The sequence below is a fragment of the Cibotium barometz genome, chromosome 3 (assembly GCF_041138505.1).
Source record: "Cibotium barometz isolate CiBa-2024 chromosome 3, ASM4113850v1, whole genome shotgun sequence".
Lineage (NCBI taxonomy): Eukaryota > Viridiplantae > Streptophyta > Polypodiopsida > Cyatheales > Cibotiaceae > Cibotium > Cibotium barometz.
The window spans coordinates 47,059,693-47,077,331 of record NC_141048.1 but is presented as its reverse complement, the minus strand read 5'-3'; the positions used below and the strand labels follow the sequence as shown (position 1 = coordinate 47,077,331).

At 42.0% G+C, this 17,639-nt stretch overlaps 1 protein-coding gene across 2 annotated transcripts; it reads left to right on the top strand.

Moving 5' to 3' along the window:
• Positions 1-2,702: 2,702 nt before the first annotated feature.
• AR192 (Co-chaperone GrpE family protein) lies at positions 2,703-17,424 on the top strand. Of its 2 annotated transcripts, none has more exons than XM_086777949.1 (5): positions 2,703-2,994; positions 15,798-16,220; positions 16,313-16,477; positions 16,697-16,825; positions 16,955-17,424. In XM_086777949.1, the coding sequence occupies exons 1-5, from the start codon at positions 2,845-2,847 to the stop codon at positions 17,021-17,023; spliced, it is 936 nt and encodes a 311-aa protein (XP_086634075.1). In that variant the 5' UTR covers positions 2,703-2,844; the 3' UTR covers positions 17,024-17,424. The 2 variants fall into 2 exon arrangements, with proteins under 2 accessions (XP_086634075.1, XP_086634074.1); XM_086777948.1 differs by having other exon boundaries at positions 15,795-16,220.
• Positions 17,425-17,639: the final 215 nt, after the last annotated feature.

Sequence of the window (17,639 nt, the reverse complement as noted above, 5' to 3'; positions counted from 1 at the left end):
GGGTTTTATTCCATGTGGGTATGCTTTGAGTTGCGGGAATGGGATTTTTGTAGATTTTTCAAGCGTCCTGTAATCTCAAATTGTGTTTCTCTTTAGTTACCCAATCATAATTCAGATTGCAATGTAGTCACACGTAATGATGTCCTACAACTGTGGTTCATGTTCATTCTCACAATTTCGCTCTGTGCTCTTAGTCTCTGAATTTTGTGCGTTCATCACTTGCTTATTCTCAAGCCTTCCTTACCTATAGATATTCACAATCGTAAGTCTTCTTTAGTGATTCTATAGCCATGGTCAAATTTGAGAAACTCACTACTATGTTGGGTTCCCCGTGGTGGAATTTGAGAAACTCACAGCTATGTTTGATGTCAACATAAACTCCAACAAATCTTGGCTCGAAAAGGTGGGGCTATTGTAGTTCAGCACCATTGTCATGGTCTCCTATAATAGTTTAACCCCATGTGCATTGAACAACCTATTGAAGGGTTGTCAAGACAATTTCTTAGGGAGCCTTTATTCTTAGCCTTGGGTATGTGTCCCAAGTTTTTCAACTATTGATGGAGGGAGCAACTGACATCCCTTCTATATAACTGAGGAGGAGATGGGGTGCTTCTTTAGTTCCAAGGGTGTAGTTATAAAGCTAGCAAGCAACACTAATGCTATGAATAGGCTCCCCTTCAGCTTTTTAATTGAGATGATTGTGTTAAACATAATAAGACTATGTATATGTCAAAGAAAGCTTTAGGGATGTACATGTGTGCTTCTACAAGCAAGCATGTTTCTTGGGCCACTATTCTTTACAACTAGCTATAAACAGAGATAAATAACCTTAACCCTTATTTGGGGAAAACCAAAATTGGCCAACATTTCTTTTTCTTACATTTAGGCATTCCTCCAGTAGAGGCAGTCCTAGATGTTTAAGTTAGGCACTTTCACTAGGCATTTTTCATGTGATAAACTAATCTATACTCTTAACTCTCTCTCTCTCTCTCTCTCACACACACACACACACACACACAACAAGCAAAGAGCAAGCTCAAAACTAGAAAAAACCTTAGCATAAAGGGGGATTATGTCCATTCATTATGAGACCCTTATTCATACTTGGGCACCCAAAACTCCTAACGTAACTAAATGAGCTTGGGTGTGGTCAAATTTCTTATAAATGTTATAACTTTTATAGTCCCTTTGCATGACACTTATTCCTCACTCTAAAGAATAATGGCCTTATAATCAATTGACCTTACAACTATTCAACACCAAGGGATTCAGAGCATGTACATTGTGTTAACCAATATTTGGTTATAACACTTTGGCGTGTAGCTTTATTCAAGGGCTCTACAAGGATTGGAGCAAGTATGGCACAAGCACAAGTAAGTATTTAATACAATAGTCCCTCATGGACCTTTCCCTTCCCATACACATTGTGATCCTCACCAAACAGTGGTCACACATAAAAAAGTGGAGCACAAAATAATATTATCTCTAGTAAACTCCATGTATATTAAACAATGTGGGGTTTCCATACATCTCTTTTTTCATTCACTAGGTTAAACAACATAAAACATTGGGTTAGAGAACTCAAACAAGGGTCACACATAAAAAAGTCAAGAGCACAAAATAATATTATCTCTAGTAGACTCCATTTATATTAAACAATGTGGGGTTTCCATACATCTCCTTTTTCATTCAGTGGGTTAGAGAACACAAACCACAACTTTATTCAGTCACGACATAACAACTAAAGGAAGTGCCAAAAACTTCAACTTTCGAGCATCGTTACTAACAATAAGTTTTCGCTCCACCTCAAAGAACATGTCCAAGGTATACTCCATCAACAACAGATAAATCAACCTCCATTAAGCAAGCTACACACTAAATCCCATCTATCACCCTCAGAGACAAAAGAAGATTCATCCCAAGCCAAGTGGTACCCAAGCCTTTAGTTGAGCAGTCCCTAGGAGCCTGTTTTTCCAGTACATCACCCTTCACCTCCTCTTTTTGAAACTAAATTTTAACAGTTGGTCTAGTCTCTACTAGATTCTCAATAAAGGCTACAAAGATGTAACTTGCTTGCTTGACCTTCTTGTACCATCTCTTTGTTTTAGGTCATATCTGACTAGTTTAGCATTCACCTTCTACTTTCTGAGACGCAAACCAGCGCACCACAACATTAGGCACAGCCCAGTATGTCTGCAAATGACCCCTAGACGAGAAGGATGAAATGACAGTAGATTGTAGAGTCCGAATCCACTAAAATTCATCCCCACTCAACTTATTAACCAAGCATATAGACCGACACATATATATGTATCAATCCACTAACATCAATTCCTGTATCAACAATTTCTGGAGTTTCAGATCTCCCATAAGTAACAAAACCTGATAATATTAAAGATCGAATCAACATGTCGACCATTTGTTGCCCATCTGCCAATCAACCAGTCCCCCCATTGGCCTTGCACCCCTAAGCAGCTCTGGACCCATTTCCCAATCTTAATATATATTAAGATTCACTCTTGCATATTCACACAAACCATTTATCTTGCATATTCACACAAACCATTTTTTGAAAGGTTAAAAACTTCAAATTATAATTAATAAATGCATAAAAACATTTTGGTTGCATATATATTAAGATCCACTCTTTTTTGTGATATGAATCAATTAGCTGAGTGTGAAAGTGCTCAAACGTATTGTCCAAGGATCATATAAGGAAACCATTCTTGTTGTCAATCAAAGGAAGCACGAGAGAACTAGGGTTTCTGGGTGCTACACGCTCTTCAACACGAAATGCGTTTGCTCTAACTGTTTGTTTGAACCGAGCACTATTAGAAGTCTAACATGAATCCAGCTTGCCGGTTATTGGTTAGGGTTTTACCAAAACCCTCTGTCGCCATCTCTTCCTCTCGAAGCGCTCCATCTCTAGGGTTTCACCGCTTCCTCCACCAGGCCAAAGGATCAAACATCCCATCCCCTTCTTCGACTATCCAGGTATTGCATCTCTTACCTCGCATTATTTGCAGTTTTCTGCTGCTTCTGTTCATTACATCAGAGGAAGTTCTTATCTGTTGAATCGGATACACGTACATGAACAGGGACTCAGAACAGGGTTTGGGATGAGTTAAAGCATCTGAGAGGTTTAGGGTTTTGACAATGTTGGTAAACGTGCCTTTTTCGATTAGGCATGTAACAAGTCCTTCCAGCGTTGGGCAGGGCTGGCCGCTTTCACACGGGTGAATCAGGACTTAGGGTTAGGTTTCTGGCTGCGTTCAAATGGAGGGACGCATCCGAGAACCCCACACAGCCCCAACCCCCGATATAGTGCTTCTCTTCTCAGAAGCATTGAATGATGAGCTCCGTCGTCTTAGTGATAGCATCTTCGGGTATATCTGTGCTGCACCACCTCATCGTGTGAAAGTGTTACACTTCCTTTAATCATTGGAGTGGTTTTCCATTGTTTTTGGGTGAACGAAGTTATAACATGAGAGGATGAACTCAGACGAGAACATCTCTTCAAAATCTCACATTTGAGAACAACCCATATATTCACCTAAGTGTGGTCCAATGGATACACATGAACAACCCATATATATATATATATATATATATATATATATATATATATGTATATAAGGTTCATCTGTTTGAATTGGACGATTTGGACGGAACATATTAAAATAAAAGAATACAGTTCTCACTTATAAGAGGATAAGACATATGGGATTGACCTTTTGATAAGAGATTAAGAGAAATTAATCATTATTAAGAAAAAATAATAGCCAAAAGTCTATAAAAATAGAGATATACAGAGAGAATTGCAATTTTAAATCCATATAGACTGTGCAAAAGAGAATTACATAGGTGCGTAGAGCTTGAAGAGAGCTTTGTGCATATATATATATATATATAATATATATATATATATATGTGAACCACAGGACAGAAATAGAAAGAATTAGCCTTTTGAGAAAAGCAAGGATTGGCTGATGATAAAGGAGCTGCTAGCACTGGGGCTCAGGTTCGAAATGGAGGTATGGTATACATACGAAACTAGGAGTTTTTAGTATGACAAGAATTATTGTGGATGCATATAAGTGAAGCAAGGTGTTGAATGAAAAACTTGAATGTCATTGTTGAGCTGTTCTTGTGCTTTTCACACGACCAAAAACCTTATGTACTTAAGAGGCCTTGTTAGTATCCCTCCAACGTAAAACCCCAATCTTTGGATCTTGTTTCATATGCATCCCCTATTTTTGAATGACTTCCCTCCACTTTTGTGTAATCAAATCATAACCCCTTCCGCGACTTGTTTGCATCCTTTTGACATCAAAGCAGTTTCAACTACCTTGTGTTAGGACCAAGGTTTGCAATGATTAGATTGTCTCCAAATGTCGGCTTCGTACATATTGTGTTAGTTTTTTAGTTCAAGATTGGTTGCATGGAGTTAAGACATCACTTTGGGTTGTTGTTTTAGGTGACGTGTAGAGCTCTTTTGAAGCCCTCACTCCCTAGCAGGATCGCTGTGGAGTGAAGACTTCAAAAGTGTCGCTCGGTCAAGACTCGACACTTCAGTGAATCGAGACCACCTAGCCACTATGCCCAACACCATAAGTGGGAAAAAGTATTGTTAGAAGTCATCTCCTGTCTAGTTTTATACACCAGGGCCTTTGTTGTGGGTGTGCTCGCCCTTATGAGGTGTTTTCACATTTTTCTCCACTCTCCGCATTTTTTTCCTATTTTTTTTATTTTTTATGAGGCTTGGGAGGGCTGCCAGAGGGTGCCAAGAGCAGTACGGTGCTGGCCGACTGGATGTTTATCAGTCGTGGACACTCTTGCTGCTGGCCGACTATTTTTCATCAGTCGTGGACACCAGTTTGCTGGCCGACTGCATTTATGCAGTCGTGGGTCTTTTTTATCAGTCGTGGGCACTCTTGATGCTGGCCGACTGCCCTCTAGGGAGGTATATATAGAACCCCAGTCCCCATGCCTCATTTGTATCATTCCTCGGGATCTTCTTGTGTATATAGAGCAGAGTTACACGCCTACATCTCTCTCTCTCTTATGCTGTTTTTTTGCCTGCGTTTTTGCTCTTGTGTTTCCAGATTTGGTCATCATCTCCGCTGCATATTCTGACATGGTATCAGAGCCCTAGGCTCTAGATAGGTCTTGGGATTTGTGTGAGCAAGAGGGGGACTTTTTTTGTGGCTGATTGGTGGATTGTTTTGGACTATTCGGGAAGAGGAGAAGCAAGAGGAAGGCGGGCTGATTTGCTGGACAGCCACTTGCAGGTATCAGTTCTTCTTTGTTCCCACCCACCCACTCTTTTCAGAGTACATCCCCGCGATGGCAGATTTGTATGAGATGGCCGAGAGACATGTGAAGATCCCGACACTCCCCATGTTCTCGGTGGACCGTCAGTTGGACGGGAGCAACTACGGCATATGGAAGGTGATGATGGAATCCGTTTTGGAGTCTTACGACCTCGCCGATTTCGTCGTTGTTGGTGTTCCACGGCCGGAAGTAGAGGAAGGGAAGTTACCGTCAACCCGAAAGGACCGGGAGGCCCAGACGCAAATGTGGGATCGCGTCAACGCTAGGGTCCGTTCATTTATTTTCCTCAACTGTACACCACAGGTAATTAATCATGTAAAGCATATGACGCTGGCCAGAGGTATATGGCAGCATTTGGCCTCACTTTACAACAGGGTATCGCCCATGAAGAGGATTTCCTTGGAAGTACAGATGCGGGTTATGAGCCCTGCAAAGTCATTGACGATGCGGGAGCATATTAACAAGCTGCAGGCTCTTCAGCAGGAAGTTCTTCAGGCTGGGAAGGAGATATCGTCAGAGGACATGGCCATCACGTTGCTGTCACATTTTTCCTCCTCGTACTCAGCATTTTACTCGTCTTTGATTACCAGTGCCAGGCTCGGCACCATCACGTGGGAGGAGCTTGTGCCCATGGTCTTGGACCAGGAGGAACGATTCACGAACCCTCCTCAGGGTGGAGGTTCGGAGGCCTTAACTGGCCAACGGTCGAAAGGCCGTAACACGAGCAAGGGAAAGGCTTCGTCGGAGAAGTCTTCTGAGAAGATGTCCGTTAGTGACCGCGAGAAACTGAAGGCAGAGAGGACCTGTAATGATTGTGGCGAGAAAGGCCACTACTGGAGGCAGTGTCCCAAGCGAAAGATCGAGAAGGGTGAAGATTCCTGAGTAATCATGAAGACTCCGGCTTTTGTGCACCTGGAGGTGATGGACACCGATGCTTCATTTTCTTCAGGCTGGGAGGAGATTGGAGGACTCTCCGCAACGGATACTCGGGAGTGGATTCTCGATAGTGGTGCTTCCAGGTACATGACTCCTTCCTGTTCCGGTTTACAGAATCTCTGCAGGCTTTCTGGTCATATTCTTACTGGGGATACGTCCACTATCCCAGTTCACAGTGAGGGCAGGATGAAGATAGTTCTCGATGGTAGAGGGGGGAAGCATTCCTCCCAGGTGTTGTATGTTCCGGCACTTGGTTTTCATTTGTTGTCAGTGCATCAGGTTTGCAAGACTGGCGTACGGGTGGAGTTTGATGAGCATTTTGTTGCTCTCCGGGACAAAGCAACAGGCCAAGTGGTTTGGGAAGGTGGAGTGGAGAATGGAGTCTACAGGCTTTCAGCACTCTCTCTTCCAGGTCCTCAAGATTGTGATGAGTGGCAGTGTGGTAATAGCTACTCAGGTGTCGATACGCTGCAGGTGCGGGCTTTCCGGGACCAGATGGTGGATAGCTTGCCAGTAGATGGCAGCAGTTGGCAGGAACTTTCCAGTACTGATGATGGTAGTTCTTGTGTTCGTGAGTCAGAGGAAGCTGAACAGGTCACTTATGCTCTGATGTCTCGTCGTGTTCGGGACATAGAACTTCCAGTAGTTGAGGATGTTCTTTCCACGGGGACCTTTCGGAAAGCCAGGCAGGTGGCAGGTGCTTACTTGCAGAAGGAGGTGGTTTCTCCAGGCTTTGTGGTTCCGGATTCAAAGGGGGTTGTTGACAGGTTTCATCAGGTTTCCAGGACTTGTTTGTGCACCGTAACAGGTGTTGATCCTTGTGAGCAGTGTGATGTCTCTATTACTCAGAAGCTGTATGGTTCATTGATCTGGTTGATGGACACTAGATTGGACGGGAGCTTCCTGATGAGGCAGTTGAGCTCTTGGTTGTAGATATCTCTTTGGGAGGCAGGATTGCGTTTCCTGTGGTTTCTGCGGCATGCGAAGGATCATGGACTCTTGTACACAGGAGGGGGATTGTTGGATGGAGTCCGACTCCACGGTTGGAGTGACTCGGTTTGGGGAGGAGATCCGGACACGAGGGGATCTACTTCAGGCCCAGGAGCAGTTTTACGGAGCAGCAGGAGGAGGTTACATTGCTGGTTTGGGCTTCCATTGGAGGAACCCATGGTCATCCAGAGGCACTTTGTTCGTGAACAGATCGTTGCTGATGACATCTTGCTGGAGTTCTGTTCGACGGAGGACAGTACGGTGGACCTCTTCACAAAGTCGCTCTCTCAGGACTTGCTCAGGCGGCACCCCAGCTCCCAGTGGTTGGTTACACAGCCAGGAGCTGAGAGGGGGTGTTAGAAGTGATCTCCTGTCTAGTTTTATACACCAGGGTCTTTGTTGTGGGTGTGCCCGCCCTTATGAGGTGTTTTCCCATTTTTCCCCACTCTCCGCATTTTTTCCCTATTTTTTCCATTTTTTCTGAGGCTTGGGAGGGCTGTCAGAGGGTGCCAAGAGCAGTACAGTGCTGGCCGACTGGATGTTTATCAGTCGTGGGCACTCTTGCTACTGGCCGACTGTTTTTCATCAGTCGTGGGCACCAGTTTGCTGGCCGACTGCAGTCGTGGGCACTCCTCATGCTGGCCGACTGCCCTCTAGGGAGGTATATATAGGACCCCAGTCCCCATACCTCATTTGTATCATTCCTTGGGATCTTCTTGTGTATATAGAGCAGAGTTACACGCCTACATCTCTCTCTCTCGTGCTGTTTTTCTGCCTGCGTTTTTGCTCGTGTTCCCAGATTTGGTCATCATCCCCGCTGCATATTCTGACAAGTATCACCTCACTTTTTTAGATCGCTTTTGCTAGTGCAATTGTTCCGCTCACACACCATGTAGAAAAGTGTTAGCAAGAAGAACGAACAAGGTTCAATTGAAGGGGCTTATTCTAGCGATTCTTCTTATTGCGTGCCACTTATGAGACACATAGGATAAGTGGATTGCAAGAGCTCAATAATGGAATTATTAAGAGAGCATAGCAAGTGTCATGCAAGTTTGTTGAGCTCATGTTGATTTCCTTCATACATTAGGAAGTGAGAACTTCCATAAGATGCATGCGAAGCATGATTTGTGAGTTTTTATTGCACACCATGAAGATCTAAAATGCCTTCTTAGAGATTAAGAAATATATTTGGTAGGATGATTAGAGATGCTCCTTATTTTGTAAACTTTATTGTGGTTGTGTGAATGTGTGTCAAACCTTTTACCTTGACTACCCATTGTCTCCAACTGTCGGCTTCGTATATATTGTGTTAGTTTTTTAGTTCAAGATTGGTTGCATGGAGTTAAGACATCACTTTGGTTTGTTGTTTTAGGTGACGTGTAGAGCTCTTTTGAAGCCCTCACTCCCTAGCAGGATCGCTGTGGAGTGAAGACTTCAAAAGTGTCGTCCGGTCAAGACTCGACACTCTAGTGGATCGAGACCATCTAGCCACTGTGCCCAACACCATAAGTGGGAAAAAGTATCACCTTGCTTTTTAGATCGCTTTTGCTAGTGCAATTGTTCCGCTCACACACCATGTAGAAAAGTGTTAGCAAGAATAACGAACAAGGTTCAATTGAAGGGGCTTATTCTAGCGATTCTTCTTATTGCGTGCCACTTATGATAAGTGGATTGCAAGAGCTCAATAATGGAATTATTAAGAGAGCATAGCAAGTGTCATGCAAGTTTGTTGAGCTCATGTTGATATCCTTCATACATTAGGAAGTGAGAACTTCCATATGATGCATGCGAAGCATGATTTGTGAGTTTTTATTGCACACCATGAAGATCTAAAACGCCTTCTTAGAGATTAAGAAATATATTTGGTAGGATGATTAGAGATGCTCCTTATTTTGTAAACTTTATTGTGGTTGTGTGAATGTGTGTCAAACCTTTTACCGTGACTACCCATTGTCTCCAACTGTCGGCTTCGTACATATTGTGTTAGTTTTTTAGTTAGCAAGATCGCTGTGGAGTGAAGACTTCAAAAGTGTCGTCTGGTCAAGACTCGACACTTTAGTGGTTCGAGACCACCTAGCCACTGTGCCCAACACTATAAGTGGGAAAAAGTATCACCTTGCTTTTTTAGATCGCTTTTGCTAGTGCAATTGTTCCGCTCACACACCATGTAGAAAAGTGTTAGCAAGTGCCAAGAAAAACGAACAAGGTTCAATTGAAGGGGCTTATTCTAGCGATTCTTCTTATTGTGTGCCACTTATGAGACACATAGGATAAGTGGATTGCAAGAGCTCAATAATGGAATTATTAAGAGAGCATAGCAAGTGTCATGCAAGTTTGTTGACCTCATGTTGATTTCCTTCATACATTAGGAAGTGAGAACTTCCATGAGATGCATGTGAATCATGATTTGTGAGTTTTTATTGCACACCATGAAAATCTAAAACGCCTCTTAGAGAGTAAGAATATATTTGGTAGGATGATTAGAGATGCTCCTTATTTTGTAAACTTTATTGTGGTTGTGTGAATGTGTGTCAAACCTTTTACCTTGACTACCCATTGAAGTCTCGCATAAAAAAACTATGAAGCACAAATGTCAAAACCATAGTATAAGAAAAGGGCCGTTTCCTAGCCAAAAATGCGGAAACACTATTTCATTGTTTTTATGGATTGCAAGGATGACCATTGATAATTAGTTTTGATATCTAGAGCTAAGATTCTTTTGTATGAGCTAAATAGGTGTGCTATTTCACTAATATAGGTATGAAGGCTAATCATTGTTGCTCCAACATATTTTAGCTCAATAATGGATTTATTAAGAGAGCATAGCAAGCATCATGCGAGTTTGTTGAGCTCATGCTGATTTCCTTTCTACATAGAACTTTCGTAAGATGCATGCGAACTTTATTTTGTAAACTTTATTGTGTTTGTGTGAATGTGTATCAAACCTTTACCTTGACTATCCATTGAAGCCTTACATAAAAAAAACTATGAAGCACAAATGTCAAAACCATGGTAATAGAAAAGGGCCGTTTTCTAGCCAAAGATACGGAAATGCTATTTCGTCGATTTTGATGATTGTGAGAATAACCATCGATAATCGGCTTTGATCTAGAGCTAAGATTCTTTTGGATGAACTAAATAGGTGTGTTTACTTCACCAATATAGATCTGAAGGCTAATCTGTGCTGCTCTAATAACTTTAAAAGCTCAATAATTGATTTATTAAGAGAGCATAGCAAGTGTCATGCGAGTTTGTTGAGCTCATGTTGATTTCCTTCATACATTAGGGAGTGAGAACTTTCATAAGATGCATGCAAAGCATGATTTGTGAGTTCTTATTGCACACCATGATCTAAAATGGCTTCTTAGAGATTAAGAAATATATTTGGTACGATGATTAGAGACGCTTCTTATTTTGTAATCTTTATTGTGTTTGTGTGAATGTGTGTCAAACCTTACCTTGAACACCAATTGAAGCCTTGCAAAAAAAAAAAAACTATGAAGCGTAAATGCCAAAACCATAGTAATAGAGAAGGGCCGTTTCCTAACCAAAAATGCAAAAAATGCTATTTTGTCTGTTTGTGGATTGCGAGGATGACCATTGATAATTGCTTTTGATATTTAGAGCAAAGATTCTTTTGGATGAACTAAATAGGTGTGCTTATTTCACCAACATAGATCTGAAGGCTAATCATTGCTACTCCAACAACTTTTAGCTCAATAATGGATTTATTAAGAGAGCATAGCAAGTGCCACGTGAGTTTGTTGAGCTCATGTTGATTTCCTTAATCTGTTAGGGAGTGTGAACTTCCATAAGATGCATGCGAAGCATGATTTTTGAGTTCTTATTGCACACCATGAAGATCTAAAATGGCTTCTTAGAGATTAAGAAATATATTTGGTAAGATGATTAGAGATGCTCCTTATTTTGTAAACTTTATTGTGTTTGTGTGAATGTGTGTCAAACCTTTACCTTGACTACCCATTGAAGCCTGCATAAAAAAACTATGAAGCATAAATGTCAAAACCTTAGTAATAGAAAAAGGCCATTTCTTAGCTAAAAATGTGGAAACGCTATTTCTTTTGTTCTCGCTTCCAAAATATTATCCACTCCATGTTTCTCTAACTGTTTTTCCCATTTCTTATGATTCTGCTTCCAAAATATTATCTACCCTATGTTTCTCGAACTTTTATCTAAATTTACGACATCCCCACTATTGGGCATTGATGACGTTAGTGGGGAGTCCATACTATGCATGATGGAGTTGATGGTTTATTGTCTTGTGGATGACTACCATGAGGTTATAAATTGCACTTTCTTATAAGGTGAATATGGCCATGTTCCTTGATTCATCTAGGCATATATATACTATTATTCACAAAGGGAAATGCTCTGAAAATACCAAGACCATCAACACCTTATTGGGGATGTGTGATCTTCAGTCCCTTATGTAATTTGATGGTTTTTGTATTTTTGTGGCATTTACCTTTATGGATAATTGTGTGTTTACTTAGGTTTATAGTTAAGTGTTTTGAAATTTGCGCTTTCGAGTTATAGTCACCCCATTGGCTTAGGACGTGGGTCCATGGTTGCACACGCATGCTTATGCAGTCTGAAGCCAAGGTCTGCAAACGTTGGAAATAAATACGTTTGTTATACATGTTTCATACTTGCCTTTTTTTAAAGTTAAGAAATTTGGGTTTTTTCTCTAACTTATAAGGTCAAAAACGTTACGAAAAGGAGGATACGACTAGATGGAGGTGACTTTGGAGATGGTTAACAAGGAGAAAGATGATGAGAGGTTGGTTGCCTTACACAGAACTCAAGAGATTGTGGAAGATATGGGTATAGGGAATAACCGTGTAGGATGCTTTGTTCGTGAAGGTCAAGATGGTAATTCGCATGATTTCAAGGCAAATGAGGATGCGGAGGATGCTTCATTGTCCTCTGGCTCCGATGCGGATGAGGGAAACAAGGATGATGAAGGACTCATGAGTCCTTACTCCTATGATTCATCTCAACCCTCTAGACTCTAGTTTTGAGTGACTCTAGCATCTCTTATGATGTATCTTCTCTATGATTGTCTCATGTAGCATTTGATCCCAAGTTCCAACTTCCAAGTGTCTTAAGACTTTCAACTTTGTGTTTGCACTTCTATCATTTGAGTGCCTACTCTCTAGCATCTCTTATGATTTATCTTCTCTATGATTGTCTCATGTAGCATTTGATCCCAAGTTCCAACTTCGAAGTGTTTAAGACTTTCAACTTTGTTGCACTTCTATCATATGCATTATGAATGTCTCTTTTTAATCATCTATGAAAGTCTCAATATTGCAAGTTGTGATATGTGACTCTTTGGTCTCTATAGTGTACACAGTTTGAAATTTTGAAGTATAGACATTAACATATGTTAGTGTAAGGACTCGCTTTTAATATTCATGTGACTCACTGTAGTATGTGCATAAAACATAGGGTCGCGTATGAAACTTCACCAGGGATTGAATCATACGTTTTGTGATGTATCATACTTAGTGACGAATGGCTGTATGAGCCGTATGTTTGCAACTATGCGTGGGTCTACTATAACAAACAAAGCAGTCCCTAAGGCAGGGTCAATACTAATTTTAGTCAAGGCACAGCCCAGAAGGCATCTTTGCATCAGCCCTTGCAGCTGTGCATATAGCAAAGTGCTGTCTGCGCAGTCATGTATCTGGCCATTGTCTATGGATGGTGCCCAGGCTACCTAAGCTTTGATTGGAGCCCCTATGCCATGTTAGGGTATTTTGCTGTCCAATCACCTAGGCTTGGAATGTGTGTGACATGTGAGAGCTTATGACCGTCGTAAACACAACCTTAGTCTACACTTAACTGCACTTAATGATGTTTAAAAGACAAACAGATATGTGTGAATGCAGTGCAGCTATATTATATGAATGAATGCGGTTACAATGAGATCCAAATGGATCTGTACTGCTGAATATGCTGCCTATATGCTGAATATGCGGGATGAACTGCTGTCCACTCTTTCCCTTGTCTCCTGGGAAGGAAACGCTGAAGGGAGGCTTTGGAACAGAGGCTGAATGCTGATGGGATGATGAAACGCAGACTTGTTGGGCTGAACTAACTGCGTTTGCTGATGATGATGGCTGAACTGATGATGCGTTAACTGAATGCTGATGGAGATGCGTTAACTGCAACTACTGCTGATGATGATATGCTGAAACGCCAGATGATCCAAAGGAGGATGCGCTTCACTGATGAGCTTGCTGATGACTGAATGCAGAGGCGCCTATATATATGTGGGTGAGAGGGCTGGTCGGCCAGCACTAATGCAGTCGGCCAGATGCCATGTCCACAACTTGCTGTTGGCTGCCCCATAAATGCCGGAAAAATGCCTATAAAATTGCATAAATGCCAGTAAAATACCTGATGACTTCTGATGATGATAATGATGCTAGAATGATGCCATGTCACTGTACACCTGAATGGTGTGCACGTGACATTCCCCGTTGCTAAACTGTTGCTGGGTGGATACCTGGCAACCTTCGACTCTTCTGCGATCCTTCTCCTCCGAACCATTGCCCCCTTCTGTCTTCTGCTGGGACTGAGGCCGTCTGCAGGAGTGAAATCCTTTGAGCCAAGACTCTATGTACTGCGGGAATTGAATGGCAAATACCTGAGTCACCCCTGACCTGTTCCTGGAAACCTTTCACCTACCATCTCCGTCGTACCTGAAGCTCTGAACCTCCTGAGGCGATGTTGGAGCAAACTTCCTTCTTCTGTGGAAGAGAAACCCCCTGCTGCTGCTAGTTGAAGCCAAAACTTATGTCCTTCTTTGATGATGGATGTCATTCTTCCTTGAGAAGTCATGGGTAACATGTATGCAGGACTGACTGCTAAGATGACTGCTAGGATGACTGCTATGATGTCTGTGATGCAAGCCATGTGCAACCCTATATGCTGTGCAAGAATGCAGATGGGTGGGTTACTGATGCAGACCTAAGGGAAAATCCCTAAGGGTGGCTTGCAAAATTTTGAGAACTGGGTTTAACTGTGCGGAAGCGATTAACATGATGTCTGACTGAACGATTGATGGAATGAACATGCTCTAAGGCTGGTTACCCTGTAACGCTCTGATACCAATGTGACATGTGGGAGCTTATGACCGTCGTAAACACAACCTTAGTCTACACTTAACTGCACTTAATGATGTTTAAAAGACAAACAGATATGTGTCAATGCAGTGCAGCTATATTATATGAATGAATGCGGTTACAATGAGATCCAAATGGATCTGTACTGCTGAATATGCTGCCTATATGCTGAATATGCGGGATGAACTGTTGTCCACTCTTTCCCTTGTCTCCTGGGAAGGAAACGCTGAAGGGAGGCTTTGGAACAGAGGCTGAATGCTGATGGGATGATGAAACGCAGACCTGTTGGGCTGAACTGATTGCGTTTGCTGATGATGATGGCTGAACTGATGATGCGTTAACTGAATGCTGATGGAGATGCGTTAACTGAATGCTGATGGAGATGCGTTAACTGCAACTACTACTGATGATGATATGCTGAAACGCGATGATCCAAAGGAGGATGCGCTTCACTGATGAGCTTGCTGATGACTGAATGCAGAGGCGCCTATATATATGTGGGTGAGAGGGCTGGTCGGCCAGCACTAATGCAGTCGGCCAAATGCCATGTCCACAACTTGCTGTTGGCTGCCCCATAAATGCCGGAAAAATGCCTATAAAATTGCATAAATGCCAGTAAAATGCCTGATGACTTCTGATGATGATAATGATGCTAGAATGATGCCATGTCACTGTATGCATAGAGCAGAACTCCTTTTTAAAAGTCAACAATCCTTCATCAGCAGTACAGCAAAAGAAGAGTCCAGCAGTGTGCCGATAGCTTGAATATGGCAATCCTTCATCACAAAGGAGTGAGTTGTCTGAGATCTTGTGAATTGATGGAGAAGGCAGTTGAGGATTGAAAGAACAATGATCTTAAACCAAAGTACGAGTGTGTGTGGCAGGGATGAGGAATGGCTGTTGTGGGCATCTTTCCCTGGGAAACAGGCTTTTGGTAGAGACAAAGTCGGAGAGGCCAACAAGGGATGCTCTTGAATAGGTCAGATAAAACAGATATGATTGAAGAGCTCTTCAACAACCTTCTCATGCACATGAAAGTACGCTATCTTTGAAAGGCATTGTACAAAATTTTCTGTGGCATAGGTCAGTCTCTTGCGTCAATAGTTGCGAACGTGAATAATCGTATGAAAACATAGTGAGAAAAGAGTCAACTATTATACTATACTGGGCATGTGTCATATGAGCATACATCTAGTTCTGACATGGGAGAGTTTGTTTTAGTGCTTATGCAATTTTATGCTTGAAGGCTTGGATTGTGGGGCTATTGTGTTATAGAAGTCAGAGAAGCCTTACCTTTTTTTTCTTTCTTTTGAAATTTTAATATCAGTTCACTGTCCATGTCAATGCTTGACATCAACAGCTGTTTTTTGTGTGTTATAGCAGTGGCAGAAATTATCCAGCAGCTGTGGATGGACTTCTCTAGCTCATCCTCAGTATGAGGTTTGTGGGACGACACAAGCTGTCAGGCTTTCCTCTGTAGCATCTCCTATCTCAGAAAAAGATGGCAATTCTGACTCTTCTGCAGAAGAAATTAGTTGTGCTTCAGGAGAGGAGAAGGTGGAGCCCGTTTTAGAAGGAAAGGCTGAACCTGCTCAAGAAGTTGATAAGGAACAACCTGCCAAATCTGAACAGGAGGATAAGGAGGCTCTCTTAAACGCAATAGCAGAACTGGAGGCTTTGTTAGCTGAGAAAGATTCACAGTTAGTTGAACTGAAAGAAAGAGCATTGGCTAGCATGGCTGATCTGGAAAATGTGAGGATGAGGCTTCAAAGAGAGGCTGAGAACACCAAAAAATATGCCATACAGGTCTTATATATATGTGAACACTTGGATAATATGCAGTTATTTTTGTATAAGGGATTTTAACATGACAATTGATGCCAAAAAAATGATTGCAGGAATTTGCAAAGAGCTTACTTGATGTGGCTGACAACCTTGGAAGGGCCATAACGACTGTACCTGAACACATCCGGAAAGGGCTTATGGCCAATCAATCGGAAACTGGAAAACTTCTGAAAAATTTACTGGAAGGTGTAATGATGACGGAGAAGGAGCTGATGAAGGCAAAACTTTTCCACTTTACCTACATTTGTTGCTATAGTGAGAGGGGGGAGGTGGATTGTTGGAAGGCTGGGAGGGAGCCTGCTGATGCTTGATAGGGAGGAAGCATGTTCAGTCTTTCTGCCTAAAAAAAACCCCTCCAAAGCCCCCCTCCTTGTGTCTGCCTTGGATGGACTTTTTTAAACTATTTTGTCTAATCAACTTCTTTTTTGATGTACTAGGTTCTAAAGAAGTTTGGGGTCGAAAAGTTCAAACCGGTTGGTCAGCAATTCGATCCAAACTCCCATCTTGCTTTGTTTGAAGTGGCTGATCCAACTAAAGAGCCCGGGACTGTTGCTGTTGTTGTCAAGGTAGGGCTGTTTGCAATTTAGGCATGTTTGGACATTGAAATTTCATGCATGCTTTCCTTACTGTGTTTACAAAGTACTTCATTTATAGATGCTGTGCTATTCTAATCTAATATTGACTTACACTCGCAGGTGGGCTACATGCTTCATGATAGAGTCTTGCGACCAGCTGAGGTAGGTGTAGTGAAAAGCTCGGAGTGAGTCTCAGGGGGGAATGGCAATGCCAAAACAGCCCCATCATTGAAGTAGGCTGAGAGAAGATAGTGTTATGCTGCTTAGAGCTCCACATTAGGTAGTAATTGCCTGAACATTCAGTGCACGGCTTGTAGCTATTAGGCAGTGGTTTTAAGGGTCTGGTATAGTTCGTATCAGTTAGCTCCAAGCATGTTAAAGAAAGGTTATGGTGCTTGCTAAGTGAACATGCTGGCACTAATGCCTTTATAAAGCCCATCAAAGGCTATGGTATTTGCAACTTGGTGACTGTATTCGAAGATTCTCTGCCACTCCAGTATAATTGAGAGCATTTTGGTCTTGTAATATCTTCATTGAGCTTGCTCTTATGGCCATTGTGATACTGTCAATTGACTGTGGCTTTGTGTTAAGGTGTGGCTTGAAATGTGTCACCAGAATGGTCATGCACTCTGTTTGTCAACAATATCTAAATGTGCAATGTCGATGATATTTATGACCAAGAAAAACACAAGCTTCTCATTAATGCACCTTGGAACACTCTCACGAAGATTTGTGTGGGTGGGCCCGACTTAGGGGTGGCGAAGGCGTGTGCTTTTTTCTGTATGAACTTGTAATAAATGCTTTT